Here is a 24,716-nt window from a genome sequence, read left to right as displayed (position 1 = left end):
TTAAAAGTGCTCCCCTGTTCAGCCAAGGTGGCATGCAGAGGGAGAGAAACATTGTCCAGAATTGCCAGGATTTTCCATTGGGTCTTTTGTTCTACCATAGCCTCTAGTGTGTCCAGTTTTATCTCCTATAACAGAGCCAGCCTTTCTAATCAATTTATTGAACCTGTTGGCATCATCTGTGTTGATGCCATTGCCCCAGCACACCACCGCATAGAAGATTGTACTAGCGACAACAGACTGGTAGAACATTTGAAGGAGAGACCTGCATACAGCAAAGGACCTCAGTCTCCTCAGGAAGTAGAAGCGACTCTGGCCCTTCTTGTACACAGCCTCTGTGCTGGTGCTCCACCCAAGTCTGTCATCCAGGAGCATCCCCAGGTACTTGTAGGTCCTCACCATCAGTAATATCAGGGAGCAGTGCAGGCTTAGTCTTCCTAAAGTCCATCACATCTCCTTTGTTTTATTGATGTTGAGCTGCAGATGATTCAGTTTGCACCATTTGACAAAGTTCTCCACCAGGGCCCTGTATTCATCCTCCTGTCCTTTTATACACCCAACTATTGCTGAGTCATCAGAGAATTTCTGCAGATGACTTGATTCAGTGTTGTATCTAAATTCCGAGGTATACAGGGTGAATAGGAATGGCGCCAATACAGTCCCCTGTAGGGCACCAGTGCTGCTTATAGCCATGTCTGACACACAGCTCTGAAGCTGCACAAACTGTGGTCTGCTATTCAGATAGTCCATTATCCAGGATACAATGGCTGGCAACAGTAACTCAAATAACCATGCATTACAACAGTTGTGTGTAGAGGAGCATCTCTGAACACTAAACACGTTGAACCTTAAATTGGTTTGGCCACAAGTGCAAAAGACCATGTACATACACTCAGTGGCCACTATATTAGATATAGGAGCTATCTAATAAAGCGGTCACTGGCTATATTTCCAAGGCAGAATAGCACGAGAGTTGCAGGAGAAAGTAGTGTTGTTCCAATATGCTTGTTGCTCTTCTTCTTGGTAACTTGGAAACGGTATTGGAAAGTGAGAAGATTCTGGTGTATTTTGTAAGTGGTACATACTGTAGCGTCAGTGCACCTGTGCTGTCGGGAATGGACATTCAGAGTGTGTATTTCATGTAATAACCAATCTGCCGGCTTCACTGCGTGTAATGTAGCGTTGAGTTTTTTGAATGATGTTGCAGTTGCACTCAGCAAGGCAAGTGCAAAGTGTTCTATTGCACCCTGGACATGCCTTTTATAACATGTGACATCTTTGCGAAGTAAGGAGGTGGTTTATTCACTATGCGGTACCAAGCCCCTTTTCTGTTCTTTTAAATATGGTTGGTCCAGTTGAGCTTCTGCTTTATGGTGACCCCTAGGATGTTGATGGGTACGTCTCTCATTGTCCCTTATTGGAGAAAGACATTAGCTGACACTGTAACTGAACTCTGTTTGGTACTTGTTGCATGCAGGCTATTCAATAAGCAAACCCGCTGGCTTATTTATAGGACATAGAACATAGGCCCTTAACCTACTCTAGGATAAATCTAACTCTTCCTCCTACATAGCCCTCTGTTTTACTTTCATCCATTTGCCTATCAAAAAGTCCTTAAATGTCCCTCATGTCTCAGTCTCCACCAACAACCTTGGCAGAGAAGGCCAACACACCATGTATCTTTTTAACCACCTGATCAACCTGTGCAGCAGGTTATGGATGTGGGCCACAAGGTCCCTCTGTTGCTCCACACTACTAAGAATTCTGCCATTAACCTTGTACTCTGCCTTCAAGTTCAACCTTCCTAAGTGTATCACTTCACACTATTCTGGATTGAACTGACACTTCTCAGCGAGCTCTGCATCTTGTAAGGTAATTTAACCTTCTAAACTATCAATAACACCATCTAATCTTTGTGTTATCTCAAAACTTACTAACCCACCTTTCCACTTACTCATTCAGGTCATTTATAAAATCAGAGAGCTGGGGGTCCCAGCAGTGATCCCTGTGAAACACCACTGATCACTGACCTCCAAGCAGAACATGTTCTATTTACTGTCATCTCTGCCTCTGGGAAAGCAAATCCCAAATCCACAAGATCCCATTGGCGGAGAAGAAATGGCAACTCCCTTGTTTCCCTAGGCTAGAAAGATTTCCACCTGTACACTAAAAATTATGTGGGGGGAGGGTGGTTAAACTAAGGTTGCAGGGGGATGGCAATCAGAACAGATAGTGGAATGGTTGTGGAGAAAGAAGTTGTTAAGCCAACATACAAAGTTTGACAATGGTGAGACTTGGTTGCAGGAGGGGCAGGATTGGCAGGTCAGTGTTCTGGGTTTCTGTTGTTTTAGACATGATTGAATTGGAGAAATTAAAGGGGAAGGGGTGGCAATACTAGTCAGGGAAAATACCACGGCAGTGCTCAGTCAAGACAGACTGGAGAGCTCGTCCAGTGAGGCTTTATGGGTAGAACTGAGGAATAAAAAATGTATGAACATGGTAATAGGATTATAATATAGATGAAGCAACATACCCTGGGATTTAGAGGAGCAAATTTGTAGAGATATTGCAGATTGTTGCAAGAAACAAAAGGTTGTGATAGTAGGTGATTTTAACTTTCCACATATTGACTGGGACTCCCATACTGTAAAAGGGCTGGATGGGAACGTTTGTCAAACGTGTTCAAGAAAGTTTCCTTAATCAATACATAGAAGTCCCAGCTAGAGTGCGATACTAGATCTCCTACTAGGGAATGAGACAGGATTGGTGATAGAAGGTTGTGTAGGGGAACACTTTCAATCTAGTTATCATAACGTCATTAGTTTCAAGGACACTTTGGTGGCAAGAATAGGAAGGCAGATTATTATCTAAATGGAGTCAAGTTAGGAAAAGGGAAAGTACAACGAGATCTAGGTGTTCTTGTACATCAGTCACTGAAAGCAAGCATACAGGTAGAACAGGCAGTGAAGAAAGCTAATGGCATGCTGGCCTGCATCACAAGGGGAATTGAGTATAGGAGCAAAGAGGTTCTTCTGCAGCTGTACAGGGCCCTGGTGAGACCACACCTGGAGTACTGTGTGCAGTTTTGGTCTCCAAATTTGAGGAAGGACATTCTTGCTATTTAGGGAGTGCAGCGTAGGTTCACAAAGTTAATTTCCAGGATGGCGGGACTGTCATATGTTGAAAGATTGGAGCAACTGGGCTTGTATACACTGGAATTTAGAAGGATGAGCGGGGATCTGATTGAAGCATATAAGACTATTAAGAGATTGGACACACTGGAGGAAGGAGGCATGTTCCCGCTGATGGGTGAGTCCAGAACCAGAGGCCACAGTTTAAGGATAAGGGGTAGGCCAGTTAGAACGGAGTTGAGGAAAAATTTTTTTCACCCAGGGAGTGGTAGATATATGGAATGCTCTGCCCCAGAAGGCAGAAGAGGCCAAGTCTCTGGATGCTTTCAAAAAAGAGATGGATAGAGCTCTTAAAGATAGCGGAATCAAAGGTTATGGGGATAAGGCAGGAAGTGGATACTGATTGTGGATGATCAGCCATGATCACAGTGAATGGCGGTGCTGGCTCGCAGGGCCGAATGGCCTACTCCTGCACCTATTGTCTATTGTAATTATGGAAAAGGACAGGTCTAGTCCTCAGGATGAGATTCTAAATTGGAGAAAGGCCAATTTTGATAGTAGTCTGGAGCAACAAACGAGAAGCTGGAGGAACGCAATGAGCCGAGAAATGGGGCAGTGAGTTGAGACCCTTCATCTGGACTGAAAAATAGAAAGGAGACTGCCAGTTTAAGGAGGTGGAGGGAAAGATCCAGGTGAAGAGGGGTCATAAGCAAAAGAGAGGAGGAGAGATTCATTTTCTTGCGGGCATACTCAATGAATCCAATACCATAACAGAATTAATAAAAACCCTGTTGAAACGTTAGTTGTTTAAGCTAACCTGCAGTACTGTATTCTGCAGCAAACCGGGTTGGGGCGTACGAAGGTACCGTCTCATCGACGCCAGCTCGCACAACACACACAGACAGCACCAACAAGCGGCCGGGACGCAAACGTTGACGTAATGCCTCGGTGACGCGTCGGTCACGTGGGAGGCTGGGTCGTCCCGACTCCGGGTGCCGTCGTGTGCACTTGTCAGTGGTCGTTGGGAGTTGAGGGGGTTGTAGGCCAGAGTGCCGAGCAACAACCGAACCTTCACAGGGCGGTTGTCGAGGATAAGATCGCGATAAACTCGCATTGCAACTATGGGTCAGTGCGGGATAACATCATCCAAAACCGTGCTGGTGTTTTTAAATCTGATATTCTGGGTAAGTAGGTCGGGAAGGACTTGCCGTCCGCTAAGGAATTGCGCCGTCTCCATGGCTGTATGCTCATGCAACCTAACCTGATGAGCGTAAATTGGAATACTTGATTGATGTTGTGCTGAGCATCCTGATTGGTTGTGGTTATCGTTGCTAGGCAATAGGGGTGGGAGTTTGTACGGCGTGAAGTTTGTGTGTGCTGACGAGCTGTGGCTGGTTGTCAGGCTCTGCCACACGGTGGAGACGAGATACAAATAAATCAGGTTTTATTCTCTTTGAATTTTATTTTAAAGACCTTTTGTAGATTTATATTTTAGTATTCTTCTGAAGACGACTTTAAATATAGTATTTCCTTTTGACTTGAAATAAAATCCAAGCACCTTTCATTTATCATTTTAGTTTTCTAGTGTTTTTTTTTCCTTTGCTTCATTACTAAATGCTTTTATGAATTAAAGTGGTGAATGGGCAGAGAAAAGAAAAACGATAACTTGTTTTTTTTTCTTGCGAAAATGCTACCCTGAAAAGTTTTAAATGGGGAGAGGATGTAAAATCAAGATGGAAATAACTGGCCAGCTCCATTTTAAATGATTCATTTGCCAAGTTAGATGTAGTTACTGGGTAATTCAGTACAGTGTCCCATTGTATTCATTGCCTCAAGAGGCTTCAATAATGCAGAAAGAGTCTTTATTCAGATAAACTTAACATGGTTCATATTTCCATTATTAAGATGTGTTTTAAATTTCACACCACCTAATCAAATTTTACAATTTATAAGCAAAACAACACACAATGCAGTATGAAAAAATAGTTGAGGGGATGGGAGTGCCACTACATAAAGTGTCATTCATTCTTGGGTGACTGTAAACTAAATCTTTGATTCAGTTTAAATTTAAAATACCACCACAGATGCTGTAAATCTGATAAATATAAACAAAATGCTGTAAATATTCAGGACAGGAGAGAGAAACCAGTGAACATTTCAAATTGATTGACCTTTGTTTTTAATTTGTTTTAATACAGCTTTTGGAAATCTGAAATCTTGACTTACACAGAACTGATTTGGTATACTTCAGTGATTTAGTAAAAGTTAGTGTTATATTACAACAGTATGGAAGGCTCAAGGGTACTTTGCTCAAAACTGATTATGAGAAATACATTGATATTATAAGACTAAGGAATGTGGCCTATAATTTAGACCCAGTACTTTCAGGCATGAAGCTACAAAAATTAGTTGAAATTTGGAACTTCTAGAAATGGTTCTTGATGCTATTTTAACCAAATTTATTAAGGATTTTGGTGAACAGATGGCTACATGGAGTTAAGTCACAGTTCAGCCATGGGCCTGCTGAATGGCAGTTGCAAAGGATGAGGAGGTGGAGTACAAGAGTAAGCCTTGTTGAACTTGCAGGAATTTACTAAGAACACTACTGTTTTGGGACTCCATACGTGCGAACATCTACCGTGTCTCTAGTCTCTATACTACTGTGTGCAGTATAGATGCACAAGATCTTTTGTGTGAAGAGTGAATAAGGAAGTTTGGCCTGTGCTCAGTGAAGTTGAGAAAATATGCTTTCATTGAGGTGTGCAAGAATCTGAGGGATGTTCATGAGAGATGCCAAGAGGTTGATTCCTTTCAGTGGCGTCCAGAACATTGTCTGCAGGCTATGATGAAGAGCATTTCATAAATAGTGTGCTGTAAATATTTTAATTTCCTACCCTGAGAGTTTCAGTACTCTTAAAAGCTGAGTTTTATGGATTCTCTTTGATTCTTGAAGATACAGTATGAAAATTGCCAATGCATAGGGGGTGGTAAATGATTGTTGAATAGCAGAGCAGATTTAAAATCACCTCTGGCATACTCGTATTTACTTCCTTGTGTTCTTAAAAAGCTTTTGCCTCAAAAGTAAATCCTACTATGTAGCTACTGCAACTAAAAATGTTTAATAACTGTGTTGTACAATAGAGTTGGGATTATAAGATTTGAAAGCGTGGCATTTAGAGAAATGGAAATTTTTCAGAATACACAGAAACAGTGTGAGCACAACTGGAATTTCCAAATCTATTGATGGAGTGGAGTAATATAATCACCAGGAATTGAGCTTCAAAGTTTCTTGGTTTAAAAATCTTTGGATAAAAGAAGGAGATAAATCTTCACTATCATCTCCATCTTCAAACAAATAAATTTGGCTAAGTATTTTTTAAATCGTAAAATAAATGAGAAATGTAATTGATCATTAGAATTAAGTCTCTAAAGTAAATGCTGTTCAGTATGCCCCTTTCTATTGCATTGGTAAAAAGAGTTTTGCAGTATTTAAAGCTAAACGTGCAACAGATAAGAAATTGCCATGTGCCAAAATAGATTCCTTATCTTTCAACATTTTTTACTCAAGTTCAAGTACACGTATGAGTAGTCGTTTTGCCCAGACTGGACACTCTGCTCATCCCTACATTGCATCATTTAATAACATCAGCATCTTCCATATGTTGAGCATTCTAATATTTGCACTAAGCAGGTCAATATTTGGTCAATGGTGTTGGTTTAAAAGGAACCTCTAAGTAGGAGAGAGCAGGAGTTTGAGTCAGAATTTCTGAAAGTCCTAATGAATGACTTGAGATTTAGCCTTCACTTCCTACCTGGGGGATCATACAAGTTTTCTTTTGTCCTTAAATAATGATCAGGAGTAATCTGTCCTAATGCCTTTGCAAAAAAGAAAGCATTCTGAGATGTTTTGCATGGAAAGTGATACGCCAGTGAATATAGTGGCATGTTTTGCAGCACCTTATATTTGTCTTTGTTCATATTGTAGCTTATCTATGCCTATAGATATATGAAGTCCTATAATATTATTACAAGAAATCATTTACTTTGAGCATTGCATAGATTTTCAAGAGTAGTTTGTTTAGGGATATGGTGATTTTTAATCTGAAACTCAGCAGGGTTTCATAAATAGTGGTCATAACCACTGATGTCTACTATAAGCCTACTGACTCTCACAGCTATCTGGACTATTCCTCTTCTCACCCTGTCTCTTGCAAAAACGCCATCCCCTTCTCGCAATTCCTCCGTCTCCGCTGCATCTGCTCTCAGGATGACGCTTTTCATTCTAGGACGAGGGAGATGTCTTCATTTTTTAAAGAAAGGGGCTTCCCTTCCTCCACTATCAACTCTGCTCTTAAACGCATCTCCCCCATTTCACGTACATCTGCTCTCACTCCATCCTCCCGCCACCCCACTAGGAATAGGGTTCCCCTGGTCCTCACCTACCACCCCACCAGCCTCCGGGTCCAACATATTATTCTCCGTAATTTCCGCCACCTCCAACGGGATCCCACCACTAAGCACATCTTTCCCTCCCCCCCCCCGTCTCTGCATTCCGCAGGGATCACTCCCTACACAACTCCCTTGTCCATTCGTCCCCCCCATCCCTCCCCACTGATCTCCCTCCTGGCACTTATCCGTGTAAGCGGAACAAGTGCTATACATGCCCTTACACTTCCTCCCTTACCACCATTCAGGGCCCCAAACAGTCCTTCCAGGTGAGGCAACACTTCACCTGTGAGTCGACTGTGGTGATATACTGCGTCCGGTTCTCCCGATGTGGCCTTTTATATATTGGCGAGACCCGACGCAGACTGGGAGACCGCTTTGCTGAACATCTATGCTCTGTCTGCCAGAGAAAGCAGGATCTCCCAGTGGCCACACATTTTAATTCCACATCCCATTCCCATTCTGACATGTTTATCCACGGCCTCCTCTACTGTAAAGATGAAGCCACACTCAGGTTGGAGGAACAACACCTTATATTCTGTCTGGGTAGCCTCCAACCTGATGGCATGAACATCGACTTCTCTAACTTCCGCTAGGCCCCACCTCCCCCTCGTACCCCATCTGTTACTTATTTTTATGCACACATTCTTTCTCTCACTCTCCTTTTTCTCCCTCTGTCCCTCTTGCCCATCCTCTGGGTCCCCCCCCCCTTGTCTTTCTTCCCGGACCTCCTGTCCCATGATCCTCTCGTATCCCCTTTTGCCAATCACCTGTCCAGCTCTTGGCTCCATCCCTCCCCCTCCTGTCTTCTCCTATCATTTTGGATCTCCCCCTCCCTCTCCAACTTTCAAATCCCTTACTCAGTCTTCCTTCAGTTAGTCCTGACGAAGGGTCTCGGCCTGAAACGTCGACTGCACCTCTTCCTAGAGATGCTGCCTGGCCTGCTGCGTTCACCAGCGACTTTGATGTGTGTTGCTTGAATTTCCAGCATCTGCAGAATTCCTGTTGTTTGCGTCATAATCAAAGGTTGACTGATAGTTCAAGTCTGATGCAGAACTTTTTGCTGCTAACCGCAACTGAGAAATAAACCTGCACTGACCAGAAGTTGTATTGGGGCAGTTAAAATGAAATAAATGCTGGAAATGCGTGGACAACATTTTTAGGAAGAGGGATGGACAAAGTTGATGATTCGGCCTGATGCACGTTGTTCTAACAAAAAGTCAAGCATAGACACTCTGGGCAGTGTAGTTGACACTTATTCTGCAGATCACTAACACTTCCTTCCATCGTTGGCTTGAACCACAGATTAACCACAATGTTTAACCATATGCAGTTTATATGAGCTTTGTGCATTTCTCCTGTTACAGGGAAGCCACAAAATGAATTTACAGATTGTTATTTTGCAACCTTCAATGCCAGACTTATTAGAAATGTATATTGTCTCCTTAAGTTAAAATAAGTTACTTTTGCTTTCCTGTTTTAATTCCTCTTGTAGTTGCTGATAATTTTGCAGATATTTGTGAAAATATTAATCTGACAAAAACTTGCTTTTCGAACCCTTTATTGATGATATCAAAAAGTTACGCATATAAGATTTGGGGCTGCATGGTAGCACAGTGATTAGCACAACACTTTATAGTACAAGTGATCCGGGTTCAATTTCTGCTGTGGTCTATAAGGAGTTTGTATGTTCTCCCCGTAACTGCTTGGGTTTCCTCTGGGTGCTCCGGTTTCCTCCCATGGTCCAAAAATGTACTGGTTGGTAGGTTAATTGGTCATTGTAAATTGTCCTGTAATTAAGTTAGGGTTAAACCAGGGGTTGCTGGGCAGTATGGCTCGAAGGGCCAAAAGGGCCTACTCAGAGCTGTATCTCAAAATAAAATTTAAAAAAATAAAAAGCTCAATATAAATACAAACATGCTTGAATTGCTACAAAGCCTTAGAAGGTATTTGGGTAGATGATCAAAGAGCTTGAAGCTTGAGTCCTGAGAAAGGTCTTGGCACAAAATGTTGATGGTTTATTCCCCTCCATAGAAGCTGCCTGACTTGCTGGATTTCATCCAGCATTTTGTTGCTCTGGATTTATGGAGAAGAAAAGAGAATTGGTTTAGGTAGGGAAATCCAGAGTTTGGGCTCTTGGAAGCTGAAACACAGCCTCTAAAGATGGAGCAATTAGAAAAGAATGATTTTTAAACCCGCAAACTCGAGGAAATCTGCAGATGCTGGAATTTCAAGCAACACACATCAAAGTTGCTGGTGAACGCAGCAGACCAGGCAGCATCTCTAGGAAGAGGGACAGTCGACGTTTCGGGCCGTGACCCTTCGTCAGGGCTAACTGAAAGAAGAGCTAGTAAGAGATTTGAAAGTGGGAGGGGGAGGGGGAGATCCGAAATGATAGGAGAAGACAGGAGGGGGAGGGATGGAGCCAAGAGCTGGACAGTTGATTGGCAAAAAAGGATATGAGAGGATCATGGGACAGGAGGCCTAGGGAGAAAGAAAAGGGGGAGGGGGGAAACCCAGAGGATGAGCAAGGGGTATAGTGAGAGGGACAGAGGGAGAAAAAGGAGAGAGAGAAAAAGAATGTGTGTATATAAATAAATAATGGATGGGGTACATCTGTTTTAAACACCTGAACTGAAACATAAAACAAGTACAGAACTTTTGCTACTTAGGAAGCTGGGTGACATCAGATGGCAGGTGGACATGGACATCAAAAGAAGAATAAGGATGGCAAAAGACACCTTTACAAGAACAAAGAATATACTGACCAACACTAAACTAGGCATGACAACCCGCCTCAGAGTACTGAAATGTTGCATTTATCCAGTTATGTTATATGGCTCAGAATGTTGGACAGTATCTAGTAACATGAGGAAATGAATTGAAGCAGCAGAGATGTGGTTTTTGAGGAGGATGTGAAGAATATCATGGACGAAATGAATATCTAATGAGAATGTCATGAACAGAGCAAGCGCAAAAAGAGAAATGTACGAGATCATGAAAAGGCAACGTAACTTCATTGGACATGTGATTAGGAAAGAGGAGTTAGAATGCACGGTGATTATGTGAAAGATTGAAGGGAAGAAAGTAAGAGGAAGGCAAAGACAAATGATGATGGAGACAGCAGCCAGAGAACTGGAAATGAATACCAATGAATTGATCCACTTGACCCGAAACAGGAGTGTGTGGGCCATGGTAGTCAAAGCTCAATCTGGGCACGGCACCTGATGATGATGATGAATTGAAATAGCACTTTAAGTCCTTTCTGATATTTCTCCTCTCTGTCATTGAAATCTCCTGCAGCTCTGCTGCTCTAGTTCTGGCCTTTTGCCTATCCCTGAGTTTAATTGCTGCACCATTAGCTACAGTACTATCACTTGCCAAGCTTCTAAATCTCTAGAATTTCCTCTGTGAACGTCTCTGCTCCTCTATCTCCTAAGACATTTCACAACCTACTATAGCTAATTTTTTGATAATCTTTAATGTTTGCTTCTGCAGTTCAGTTACTCTTTCAGGCACGTGTGTCTCATTTAAACAAAATGAGTATAGGTTGTTGCATTTCTTATTGGCTGTTTTTCTTCCCTGAATTTGGACTTTTCTGGTTTGGCAAGAATAAATTCTGTATGTGCATCAGTGAGGCACAATATCAAAAATCAGCACCTCTGGGGCACAATAACAAAAGTGCCTTGTTAGCAATGTCTGGAAATTCAGGGGACCATTGCTACTAACCATAAGACATTCTTTGTTAAGACATCACAAAGATGCAAAGCTTGCACAGTTGTACTTATTGTGTTGAGATTCAAGGATGAAATTTACATTTAATGAGGATTTATTCTTGGAAAAGGAAAGCAAAGATGATATATGACAAAGGATGTGTAGACAGTTCTTTAAAAGGCTCGATTTCTTGAACTGCAGTGAATTATATTACTGGAGTTAGACTGAAGATTCTTCTACAGTCATATGTGGATTTATTTTCCTGATTGTTTTTAATCAGTTGTCAGCTTAAGTATAGAATCTGATACCCAGTTAAATGTAAACCAGTTTTCTTTGTTGTTTTCGTTAATTTTTACCTTGCCATGTATACTTACCTGCTCAATTTTCCTGTTTTGCTGACAATGGTGACAATTTAAAATAACACTTCAAATAGCTGTGTAACTACAATACGTGTACTTAGATTGGTGATGTGCAATTCCCATTGAAGGTTGTGTTTTTATAAGTTTGAAATGATTTCTTCCTCTCGTAATACACTTATTCGCACCTAGGTTGTTCAAAGCCAAGTTTTACCAGCTGAGCCATGTGTCCAGTCTTTGGATGATCTACAGCAAATCAAAATTAGCCTTTCAAAATGACAATTACTAAACCAGCTGTAAATGTTTTAGCTCTGAACTTAATGCATTTCTAGATGAGTGGAGGTAATGCACTCTCTCAAGCTCTTAAAACTATACCTTGTGTTTTTTTTTCTCATGGCCATTTCCCCTATCATAACTTATTTCCTCCCTGAATATGTTGATTCTTTTAGGGTTGATGTTGACTCTTGGTGCATTTCCGCAATTGCTTTCTGATGCTCTGGCTGGATCCATTAAATGTGAGTTCTAACTGCAAGTTTAAGCAGTTAGCTAATGGTGTGTGAAAATTTCTTTGTATTTATTTTCATTCATCCTGCATTATAGGTTGGTCTAATTAACAGACCAGTTAAATAGAAGTAGCATATTTCTCTCTGAAATCGTGCATGTAGTACTGGGCAAAAGGAAGAATTTAGTGTTTTTAGAGTTGTCTATCTCAAAATGTCAAATTACAGAATGTTGTCCAAATTATTTTTGTATGCCTTAACTCCATTTAGTGAGCCTCAGTCTGAAGTCTCTTTGCTTGCTAAATGGTATGTGTCCTACTTAATCCAACTTGCCCCCTTCTGTAAATAAATTTACTTTGAACTGTGTAGTCCAGTGCTCCTAAGTGGCCTGCCATTTGCTTTGTACTGTCTTCTTGCATTTGACCTCCCAAAATGCACCACTTAATACTTGTCCGGGTTAAACTCTATCATTTCTCCACCCAAATTTCTAACTGATCTAAATCCAGCTGCATTGTTTGACAATCTTCCTCATTAATCTATTAGAGAATACATTACTTAATATATCTGTGTATTTAACATTTTGGTAATATTGTAAATGTATTTGATTAAACACTCCTAATTTAAATAAATCATTATGGGTTATATGTAACAATAAGTGAATTGCATACGTCATGATGCTACCACCTGATACAGACATGTCCCGCTTAAAGTAAACACAAAGTTAGAATTGCATTCCTGGCTTTCTCATTTTCCTTTGAATTCGTTTTTATGTTTTGGAGTTACAAAATATAACGTGACAAGGAAGTTTTAAACTAATCAGAAATTACTTCCTATTTATTGAAGTCATTCAACTTTTTATAAAGCACAGCAAGAAACTGTCGAATTAAAAAACCTGCTTCTTCAGGAGCATACAGAGACCATAAGAGTTTTTTGGGGGGGGGGGGAGGCAGAAAGTTAGTGCCAGGTGATAATCATAAAGATAAAGAGCAGAAATGGCTGGCCATATCGGAAATATTGACATGTCTGATTACACAACAGGATAACTGGGTATAATATGCAGAGAGAGTTGAGCAGTATTTTAAAGCAAATGAAATAGCCAATGAGAAATGAGTACCAGTTTTGCTGAGTGCATTGGATTTAAAAGGCATACAGTTTGTTTTGAAGTTTAACTGCTCCAACCAAACCAGACGGAATGAGCATTGCTGATATTGTAAATGTAATGTAGGAACTATTAGAACTGAAATCATTGTTGAATGTAGAACCTTTTAGGCTTCGTAAGCGAAATCAAAAGGAAGGGGAGTCCATTTCATCATTTGTGGCTGAATTGTTGAAGAAATTGTCTTGAGTGTTGCCAGTTTGATAATGGGCTTAATGCACTCTAGAGATTGTTTAGTTTGTGTAAAGCATTCAAAAACGACTCCTATCTGAAGGAGTTGAAATACCTGTCTCAATGGAAACAGCAGACAAAAATGAAAGTGAGTGTGAACAAAATTGCAACAATTAAACAGAAACCTGCTTGGCCAAACAAATTGTGTTACCATTGTGGCAGGGGCTCACGAATATCAGAGTAATCCAGATTTAAAGGTGAAACTTGCAGAAAATGCAACAAAGTAGGACATGTACAAAGAGCATGTCAGGCATCTAAAAATAAATAGACTGCACAGGGAAGAGAAAAAGCTTAAAAAGTCAATTTGCAGTTTCAAAAAAAAAAACACTAATCTGCATGTCACAACACACTGGAGGAACTCAGAGGGTCAGGCAGCATCCGTGGAAATGATCAGTCAACGTTTTGGGCCGGAATCCTTCATCAGGACTGCAGGGGGAAGGGGCAGAGGCCCTATAAAGAAGGTGGGGGGAGAGTGGGAAGGAGAAGGCTGGTAGGTTCCATGTGAAAAACCAGTAAGGGGAAAGACAAAGGGGTGGGGGAGGGGAAGCAGGGAGGGGATAGGTAGGAAAGGTGAAGAAGGAATGGGGAAAACACAATGGGTAGTAGAAGGAGGCGGAACCATGAGGGAGGTGATAGGCAGAGTGAAATAGGGATAGAGAAAGGGAGGGGGAGGGAATTACCGGAAGTTGGAGAATTCTATGTTCATACCAAGGGGCTGGAGACTACCTAGACGGTATATGAGGTATTGCTTCTCCAACCTGAGTTGGTCGGTTGGTATGAACTGACCAATTCTTTCTTCACTTTTCATGCCTATCACCTCCCTGCTTCCCCTCCCCCACCCCTTTATCTTTCCCCTTACTGGTTTTTCACCTGGAACCTACCAGCCTTCTCCTTCCCACCCTCCCCCCACCTTCTTTATGGGGCCTCTGCCCCTTCCTTCTATAGTCCTGATGAAGGGTTCCGGCCCAAAACATCGACTCATCGTTTCCAGGGATGCTGCCTGACCTGCTGAGTTCCTCCAGCGTGTTGCGAGTGTTGCTTTGACCCCAGCATCTACAGAGTATTTTGTGTTTACTAATCTGCATGTCACTGATGATCTGAAGAGAGTGACATAAGACTGGTTAGCCTTGAGATTTACAAAAGATACCAGACTGAAGCCTGCAGATATGCAGCTAAGAACTTGCACTGAGGAAAAGATAACTCCTGTGGGAATGGCATTTGTAACAGTAAAACACAACAACCAACAAACCACATTGGCCTTGTATGTGGTTAAAACAGGGGGGCCAGCATTGTGGGGATGTGAGTGACTGAGACAGCTGCACCATTTGCATGCTATATCCCCTGTAACAGGGTCAAGTTAAAAGCAAATTAAGAAAGGTACTGGATGATGCCGCAACTGTCTCCATGCTGTACACCATGAACCGTTGCCCATCAGAGGGCAAACAGGTGTTGGTGCCAACCTCTGGTTTGAAAGCAGATTAGACCAAGGAACAACCATGCTGCTCCGAGGAAGCATGAAAGCAGTGGTTGAGCTACAACGGTTTTTGTAAGTAGTGTGTCTGAGAAAGCATCTGATATGTTAGGCAGTTACTTGAAAAATGTGGCTTGGTTTTAAGCTGGAAGAGAGTTCACGTAGCTTCACAAAAGTTGCAAGCATTCGGCTTTTGTGAGTATAAAGAACCAGAATCTACTCTGCGTGCATTAAGGTTATTGTGTGAACTTCATGTGAAAGACAAAAAGCTGCTTGTAAAAGTATCTGTAAAGACCAAAGCCCAACTGATGAATGGAAGACCAAAAAGAAAGGAGTCAATGGAGTTACGAAAACAGGATTCATCTGGTTATGTTGTGGATGAAGAAACCAAGAGGAGATATCAGATCGTCAAGGGAGCAATAGAAGGATTAATAAGAGAATACTCCATTGATCTAAATGGACCTTCCCAAGATCAAGATGCACAAACTAGAAGACAGTGAAGAAAGGTATCTGGAGTTGTCAGAACCACTTCCCACATTCTCAGAGTCAACTCCTACAAACACCATGGAAGAGGCCCCAGAACCTGAGATTGTTTTCACAGCCACAAGTCTCACCTGCCAAGCAGAATGACCTCACTAATCAAGAAAGACATTATTCCACAAGAATAAAAAAACCTTCAGTGATTAAATCTTTATGCCTGAATGGGACAATTTGAAAATTTACTATGCTGTGGATGTTTATATAGGTGTTGTATTATATAGTATACTGTGTATATGGTGCATTCTATATTAGAGTTGGAGTTTATAGCTAAGCAGGGAGGAGTGTTGTGTACTTAATATTTCAGTTGTACTCGAGTACTATTGTAAATATTCTTTGATTAAGCATTCTTTGTTTAAATAATTCACTATTGTAAGTGAATTGCATATGTCTTGACGCTACCATGTGATACGTGTGCACCCCACTTAAAGTAAACACTAAGTTAGACTCACATTCCTATGTCTTGTTTTCCTGTCAATTAGTTTTTATGTTTTGGAGTTACAAAATAATATCTTCAACAGAAAGCTTGTGAATCATTGGTAAGTATGCAGGGCTTTCTGAAAAGGGGCAGATAACTCAAAATAATGTAAAGATTGTTGTTCCTTATCGTGCATTGGGCGGCATCTTTGCCATTTCCATAGCATTTGACCATTTTATTTATAAGGCCGAGTTGCTAACTTGACGTTCAATCTAGCACAGATGGAAAGTGTGCAAGGAGCTGGCCAGATTTGTACTTGGAGCTATTCTCCTGGAAGTCCAGTGCTGATGCCACTACACCACCAGCCAGCTAAATGTTAAGACTGGATTAGCTTTTTTTTGTCCTATATACAGTACGTCAAAAAATACAGTGAAATGTGTCATTTTGCCTCAACAGCCAACATAGTTTGAGTATGTGCTGGGGGCAGCTCTGAAGTGTCACTGCGATCCTGGCAATCAGGGAGCTATTGTAATATCTCAGTGTAATATATAGATATTCATTTGACTTTTGCTAAACAGGTGGCTTGAGTTTTGCAATCCATTCAGGAGCTTCAGAAGTCGCATAGTGTTGTTAACTTCATTGTAAGTTAAAGTTGGTATCATTCAGTTACCTGATCAATTTTAATTTATCAACCACTATTTCAAATATGCAAGGCTTTCCTCTTTTATCCCTCTAACGTTGCATTTGAGGGTTTCATATTTTTCTCTGAAAGGCCACATTGATTTTGTGAAGTGGACATTTCCTCCTCCCATCACAAAAAATCTTACGAAAGTTGGTGCTCAGATTTTTTTGTAGCTGTTTTGATGGAATAGATATGGCTAGACTGGTTGAACTTTAATCATTGGGATAAAAACTGATTTGCACCCATTTCCCCAGGGAATATAATTTAATTAAAATAATGTATTTAAATTCTGGTCTTTTGATGTAGTTGATCTTTTTAATACACTGATAATAGCCCTCTACTATCGTGGGAGCAAAGCCATGATAGAGATCAGTTGATGCAACAATCAACTTTATTAGCCATATACATTTACATGTATTAGGAATTTGCTGTGGTGTGTTGGCACAACATACAACAAAGTACAACAACATTCAATAATTATAAATAATTATATAAAAACATAAAGCTAAAGGCTGAAGTACAGATATGAAATAAAATGTGCATGAATACCAGCTTGTATTGACAATGTAAGCAGCATTATAATAAGTGGTTTGAAGTGTAGTGCGGTGACTGAGGTAATAGATAGAGGGTGTGGTTAGGGGCTAACTGGAATGGTTGATCAGATTAACTGCTTGAGGGGGATAGAAACTTTTAAAATGGTGTGAAGTGTAATCTGGTGATCAAATTTAGCACTGACTTCTGCACACCACCTGCTGAATGAAATTTCTGATTCATTCAAGTATCTTCTGGGTTGAATTCTGTGAAATAATATTTCTAAGTAGTTTAAAACTATTTCCATAAAATTATTTAGTTTATGTTAGTGACTTTCATATTTGTTTATCACCAGGAACATTCTTCAGTGTTATGTGAAGTGGAGTAAGGTTGGAGAGCAAAGAGGATGCCATAAAATCTCAGGAAAGCTGGTTAACAGTAAATACTGACTTTTAAGTATTTTTGGCAAAGTAACATCTTTTGATTCTATGGAAGAGAAATATAGTACTTTCAAAAGTCTGGGGGAGTAGTTCTGCATGTAACTTGTGGGTAATGTAAAACAGCAAACCTAATTTTGCTTGGGTAATTGGTTAAAATTTGTATCAGCTTTTTGACTCGAAATTAATAAGTAATAATTATGAAGTATAGAACAGTGTTATACAAGTAATTCAAATGACATCTTTAGAAATCAAAATTGTTGTAGCGCAGTGTAGTAAATTTCTCAACTCCTTCACCCACAATAAGATTTACAATTAAAAAATTTGCAAGTGGGAGCCTTGATTCTGCAATATTATCAAGCTTGCCTGAACATGTTTCTAGTTGCAGAGTTCTTGCAGAATTGGAAGGAAAAACATCCTCTTGCTGGAAGCATTTTAATGCTGTTATGAGTGACAGTTTTGTTCCTGGTACACCCAATGGTGAAACTTCATTATAATGCAGTGTCTTTAACTCCTGGACTCGAGTATTAGAAATACTAATGTTGATTTTGGACTAATGTGTTTTCTGTAACTAAATTAATTAACTTTAAAATTGCTGCTATTTATACTCTTGTGCTGATGATCACTCTAGCCAAACACCCATGACAAATTAAGAATAGTGCAAAACTGGAAGAGCTTTTTAACTGCTGATATGGTTTTAACTTGTGAGACAATTATACTTCAGAAAGATTCCATTGATATTGCCTATGCAGTCAGAAAAGTGACAATGCTCCATTTGACTAACTGCTTTGTAGTAGTCTTTTTTGACCTCTGAGCCTTTGGTGTTGGTTCTGTTCTGAGTTAGACTATTGCGCATGCAAGACTTTAACTGGACTTGCATTCCTGTCCTGGAGCAGTTCAAAGGATCTTCTGTCACTACTTAAGGCAGTTAGAAATTAGAAATGGAGCCTTGCCATAATTGCATTCAGTGCAGCAGTCAGTGACTAGGAACTATTTGTTTCTGTTAAGATAAACCATTGGTCCTTTTGAGAAGGTATAACATCACAGATGAGAGATAACACTTGTGATTTCTCTGCTTAGACTAACTCACTGTCATATCTCAATGTTGATTTAAAAGCAACATTTGGGCTGCCTTCCAGTTAGTGATTTGGATATTTATTTTTGTTCTTGAACAACTGTTGCTTGTATATAATTTCACGGTTGCTGGTTGTTTTCTGATATCTTGTCAGTGAAATGGCCACATTCCAAAGTGTGTATTGATAGCAAATTCTGTTAAATATTGCAGCAGTGGTGCACTAGGCCTGGGAGCATTTGATGTTACTGTCTAAAGTGCAAGAATATTCTGACTTACAGTTTTAACTGTATTTTTTCATTTATACTTCTGAGCTGTGAACATCTTTGTAGCATTGAATTTTTAGTTTCTACATATTCATAAGTTACTCAAGCAGTTTTGTGTTCTACACCAATATGACATGGCTTCAAAGTTACAAACCTTTCTGAATATGTTATCACAAAGCAGGATTTTTAGATGGTAAAGTTTATTTGATCTAGACAAATTTCTCTAACAAAGCTGCTCCTATGCAAATAATAAACAATGAGACAAACAGATGGTTGTTGATTGTAATTCTAGTATGCATTAATTAATCTATGTTTAGCAGAGAAATCCAGCATCCCGCTTCTGCTTTTCTCCACAAAATCTGGTTAAATTGTCAATATGCAAATTTGGTTTTGAGTGAATTGGGCCAGGCTCTGATATTTGCAACAACGAAGTGGCCAATAGGCGCTCAACTGCTTACAAGAGCGATCCTCATTTGAATCAGATACCAGAAACACTGTTATTATGATAGATCTGTTCACCTGAAAGAGTTGCTACTTTCAGGAAAAAGAAAGTAACCAATAGGCAAGATTTAACCAAATCCTAATTGATCTAGCTGTCTTGATTTTAATTGTTTTACAAGACTTACTAAAATATTTTTGCTGCTATTGCTCAAAGGAGTCATAGTATTCACAATTTCTGTCAGAAATATTAATACTTTATCCATGTTACCAATTCAGTATCTATCTTGTTAGTAGTTTATCCACAAATACTTTCTGGCAGGTGTCACTCAACTGGGAATCATATTTATTTCCCTTAGCAGCTGGGCCAATATTTTTCATGTGTAAAAGAATATAAATGTTTTGTCTTGTTTTTAAAAATCCTGGCGGACATCTCAGTATATACTTGTTCTTAGGCCAATGGATTGTCTAAAGGATTGTAGTAACTCAATACTTGATGTTGTTAATATTGCAATACTTCATTTAACCTTCAAAGCCTCATTTCGTGAGAATATATTAAAAGTTTCTGTTGGATGTTGCCTTAATATCAGCAGTTGTATTTACTTTTCTAGTATCAGAGTATTGATACTGGGTATCAAGGATAACATGCCTCCACGTTAGTTCTAAGCATGATAGCTGATACAGACAGCCATATGGCCTAGGCAGATCAAGGTCTTGATCAGATGGTAAGGAAGTCCAAGAATATTAGACATTGGGCTCTGCTGCACCGATTTGCCACAGACGTACATAGATACACATGAAAGCACTCTGACCAAGCATGTATCGATACGGGAACGTAATCTTGCCTGCCCCCCACCTCTCCTATGTGCCTTCTAGACCTTGATTGTCTACATTCTGCTGGTCTCTTAAGCCTCTTCAAGTCCAATTTTATTGTCATTCAACTGTACACATGTATGCTACCAAACAAATCAAGGTGCCTCCGGACCAAGGTGCACGATACAGTATATGCAACTTACACACAGTACCACAAATAAACAGATAATAAGGTGCATTTACGACATAAGTTAAAAAATAAACAGTATAACGCTACTGGCGCTTCAGACGTGGTGAGACCTGGGTGCTTGCAGGGAGTTCAGTAGCCTCACAGCCTGGGGGAAGAAGCTGGTTTCTATCTTAACAATCCTTGTACTGTAGCATTAGAACCTCCTTGATTGTAGAGGGGGTCAAAGAGATTGTTCGACAGATGGAAGGGATCATTACTAATGCTCAGGGCCTGTGTGTGATGTGTTCCTGATAAATATCTTGGATGGGAGAAGAAAGACCCTGATGATCCCCTCACCAGTCCTCACAATCCTTTGTATGGTCTTGCTGTCAGATGCCTTGCAATTCCCATAGCAGACGGTGATGTAGCTGGTTAGGACACTGTCAATGGTGCTCCTGTAAAAATGGATTAGAATTGGGATGGGGTAGTCTCCTTAGGAGCAGAGCCACTGCTGTGCTTTCTAGACTAAAGAGGTGGTGTTGAGGGAGCAGGTGAGACCTTGTCTCATCCCCACCCCATGTTCTCCATCATCTTAAGTTGGTTGCCCACTAATTCCCCCTCTTCAGAATTTCTTCCCAAGTTGTCCATCTTCCTTGTCCCTAATCATGCAGCTAAACAGAGTGAAGCATGAAGCCTGCAGCCTAGTTCAAATCACTCTGACCTCAAATAGGTAGATTACAACTTTCAAGTACTCAAAGCCTTCTGGATTAATGCCAATGTGATTTTCTGGCCAATGGTTGTGGTTTCATCCTTGCAGATATAGGACCATCCTGCTCAAGATATACGGCCTCATGGGTGTCTTTCTCGTGTACACTCCCTTCAGCTTGGCAGGAGATGGAGAGAATGGAGCCCTCAGTGGGTGTGCAGTAGAAGAGAATCCCTGTTACTGCAAATGGTGAATCGTGAATGTGAGGCACTTCCACAACATAGACCCTCATTATCCATTCACTACATGACAAATAGTTATGTACTGATTCTTCAATACAGCTAAATTGAAGAATCCTTATATTATAGCAGTCCATGGCCATGGGGCATCAAGGGCATCTTCAGGCAAAGGGTGCTGAACATTTGGGATAAGCTTCTAAAAGTAGTGATTGAGGTGGGCACATCCATAACCTTTAAAAGACATTGAGCTAGGAATGTCAGTAGCAGAGATTTACAGCATTGTAGGCCAAATGTGGGCAGATGGGACTACTCATTGGGCAACACATCTGGCATGGGTGAATTGGGCCATTGGACCTGTTTACATGCTGTATGACACTGACTCTCTTGATACTCCATGACTTGGTGTGCCCTCTTCACAGTATTAGTACCTGTTGAAAGTTGAGTCTGATCTGTGCTGCGCACATAAAGTGGCCACTTTTTTAGTTACACGAGTGGAACACAGTATGTTCTTCTGCTGTAACCCATCAGCTCCTAGATTCACACATCAAAGTTGCTGGTGAGCGCAGCAGGCCAGGCAGCATCTCTAGGAAGAGGTACAGTCGACGTTTCGGGCTGAGACCCTTTGTCAGGACTAACTGAAGGAAGAGCTAGTAAGAGATTTGAAAGTGGGAGGGGGAGGGATGGAGCCAAGAGCTGGACAGGTGATTGGCAAAAGGGATATGAGAGGATCATGGGACAGAAGGTCCAGGGAGAAGGAAAAGGGGGAGGGGGGGGGAAAACCCAGAGGATGGGCAAGGGGTATAGTCAGAGGGACAGAGGGAGAAAAAGGAGAGAGAGAGAGAGAGAGAGAAAGAATGTGTGTATATAAATAAATAACAGATGGGGTACGAGGGGGAGGTGGGGCATTAGCGAAAGTTAGAGAAGTCACTGTTCATGCCATCAGGTTGGAGGCTACCCAGACGGAATATAAGGTGTTGTTCCTCCAACCTGAGTGTGGCTTCATCTTTACAGTAGAGGAGGCCGTGGATAGACATATCAGAATGGGAATGGGATGTGGAATTAAAATGTGTGGCCACTGGGAGATCCTGCTTTCTCTGGCGGACAGAGCGTAGATGTTCAGCGAAACGATCTCCTAGTCTGCGTCGGATCTCGCCAATATATAGAAGACCACATCGGGAGCACCGGACACAGTATATCACCCCAGCCAACTCAGGTGAAGTGTCGCCTCACCTGGAAGAACTGTCTGGGGCCCTGAATGGTGGTAAGGGAGGAAGTGTAAGGGCATGTGTAGCACTTGTTCCGCTTACAAGGATTAAGTGCCAGGAGGGAGATCAGTGGGGAGGGATGGAGGGGACGAATGGACAAGGGAGTCGCCCTGAATGGTGGTAAGGGAGGAAGTGTAAGGGCATGTGTAGCACTTGTTCCGCTTACAAGGATAAGTCTCGGCCCGAAACGTCGACTGTACTTCTTCCTAGAGATGTTGCCTGGCCTGCTGCGTTCACCAGCAACTTTGTGTGTTGCTTGAATTTCCAGCACCTGCAGAATTCCTCGTGTTTAAGCTTCTAGATTCAATGTGTTCCACGTATAGAGATGCTCTTCTGCACACCACTGTTGTAACACATGATTATTTGAGTTACTGCTGCTTTCCTGTCAGTTTGAACCAGTCTGGCCATTGTCCTGACCTTTCTCATTAACGAGGCATCTTCACCCATAGAACTGCTGCTCACTGAATGTTTTCGTTTTTCACACAATTCTCTGTAAACTCTAGGGACTGTTGTGTGTGAAAATCCCAGGAGAATCAGCAGTTTCTGAGATACTCAAACCGCCCTGCCTGGCACCAATAATCATTCCACAGTCAAAGTCACTAGGGTCATATTTCTTCCCTATTCTGATGTTTGGTCTGAATAGCAATTAAACCTCTTGACCATGTCTGCATGCTTTTGTGCATTCAGTTGCTGGCACATGCTTGGCTGATAGATATTTACATTAATAGGCAGTTGTACAGGTGTATCTAATAAAGTGGCCACCAAGTGTATAATACATTATAATGCAATTGTGCTGGTTACTTGTCAATGGGAACACTTATGGTACAGTTTACTTATCCCATCAACACATGCCATTTTCTTCTAAATGAATTAATTCATCTTATTTGTTTTCTCTCCATTACCTGGCAAATCATTTCCCCTGGAGTACCAATATAAGTTCCTGTTTAAACTCCTGATTAATTCTATTACCTCCCCAAGTCAGTGAGCTGCAGACTGTAACTGTAAATGCTTTTTAGAAAAAAAAATTATTGTATTAATTAATCCCTGTTTCCTTTGCCTATCTTTTTAAACCTGTGTCCTATTGTCCTCAAGCTATGAATTAATGAGACAGATTTTGCTCCCTTCAAACTCATTATCGCCTTCTCTAGTCTAATCTTGAACATTACGTTCCTCAGTTTTCAAACAATGAATCATGTCAAATCTCTTCTGTGCCTTCTCTGGGATCTTTACACCTGTGTTGACCAGAAGATATCTTACTGGCTACTACACTGGACACGAGAGAGTGCAGGTGCTGGAAATCCTGAGCAACACCTGCAAATTTATGGAGGAACACAGCAAGTCAGACAACATATGTGGAGGAGAATAAACATTTACAGGCTGAGACCCTTCATCAGGCTACTATCCTGGACAAGCAACTGTCGTTCGCCATGTGAAATCTAATGGCAGAGGCCAATGTTGCTAGTATTTCCCAGCATTGCCCTGAGAAAATGACTGTCTAGTTTTGCTTCTCCAAGGGTTCAATGGAGCCTCTATTTCTACCCAGTCTTACTACTGGACTCTGAAATACAGTATGAGTGGAATTTAAGAGGGTGGAGGAGATGTGGGTGGTCTGTGAAACTGACTATATATAAACCTGTTAAATTTGCGTGTTGAGTACCAGAGTAGGGTCCCAAACCAGCAAGATTTACGTAGAACCTCCAGAAACAGAAGCAGGAGTTGGTGAAAGGGCCTTTTAAGCCTGCTCCTCCATTCATCAAAATCATGGCAGATTTTCTACCTCAGTTCCATTTTCCTGGGCTTTCTCCATATTCTTAAAGGTGTATATGTTTTGAATGAACACATTGATTGTGCTTCTGCTTGCGCAGAGATTTCCAAAGATTCACCACCCTGTGAAGAAATTTCTCCTCATCAAGGTTCTGAACAGCCGTATTCTCAAACTGTGCCATGGATGCTAGATTCCTCACAGGGGTGGGGGGAACATCCTCCCTGCATCTAGTCCATAGTCCTTGAAGAATTTAAGTGTTGAGAGCTTTCATTCTACGGGCGGTGTGGTAGTTAAGCGGATAACGTAATGTTAATACAGCAACAGTGACCCGGGCTCCTTTCCCACCACTGACTGTAAGGAGTTTGTACATTCCCTC

The 24,716-nt window shown here is 41.1% G+C and overlaps 1 protein-coding gene across 1 annotated transcript in view; it reads left to right on the top strand.

The window, feature by feature from the left end:
- The first annotated feature begins 4,082 nt into the window (after positions 1 to 4,082).
- The window catches only part of LOC140212159 (tetraspanin-3-like), a 72,782-nt gene continuing 52,148 nt past the window's right edge, over positions 4,083 to 24,716 (top strand). Inside the window, exon 1 of the mRNA XM_072282787.1 lies at positions 4,083 to 4,312. Within this exon, the coding sequence (XP_072138888.1) occupies positions 4,250 to 4,312 (63 nt within the window). The 5' untranslated portion in view covers positions 4,083 to 4,249. The remainder of the gene's footprint in view (positions 4,313 to 24,716) is intronic.

This window comes from Mobula birostris, chromosome 18 (assembly GCF_030028105.1).
Source record: "Mobula birostris isolate sMobBir1 chromosome 18, sMobBir1.hap1, whole genome shotgun sequence".
Lineage (NCBI taxonomy): Eukaryota > Metazoa > Chordata > Chondrichthyes > Myliobatiformes > Myliobatidae > Mobula > Mobula birostris.
The sequence above is the reverse complement of the archived record's forward strand: the minus strand, read 5'-3'. Positions and strand labels throughout refer to the sequence as shown.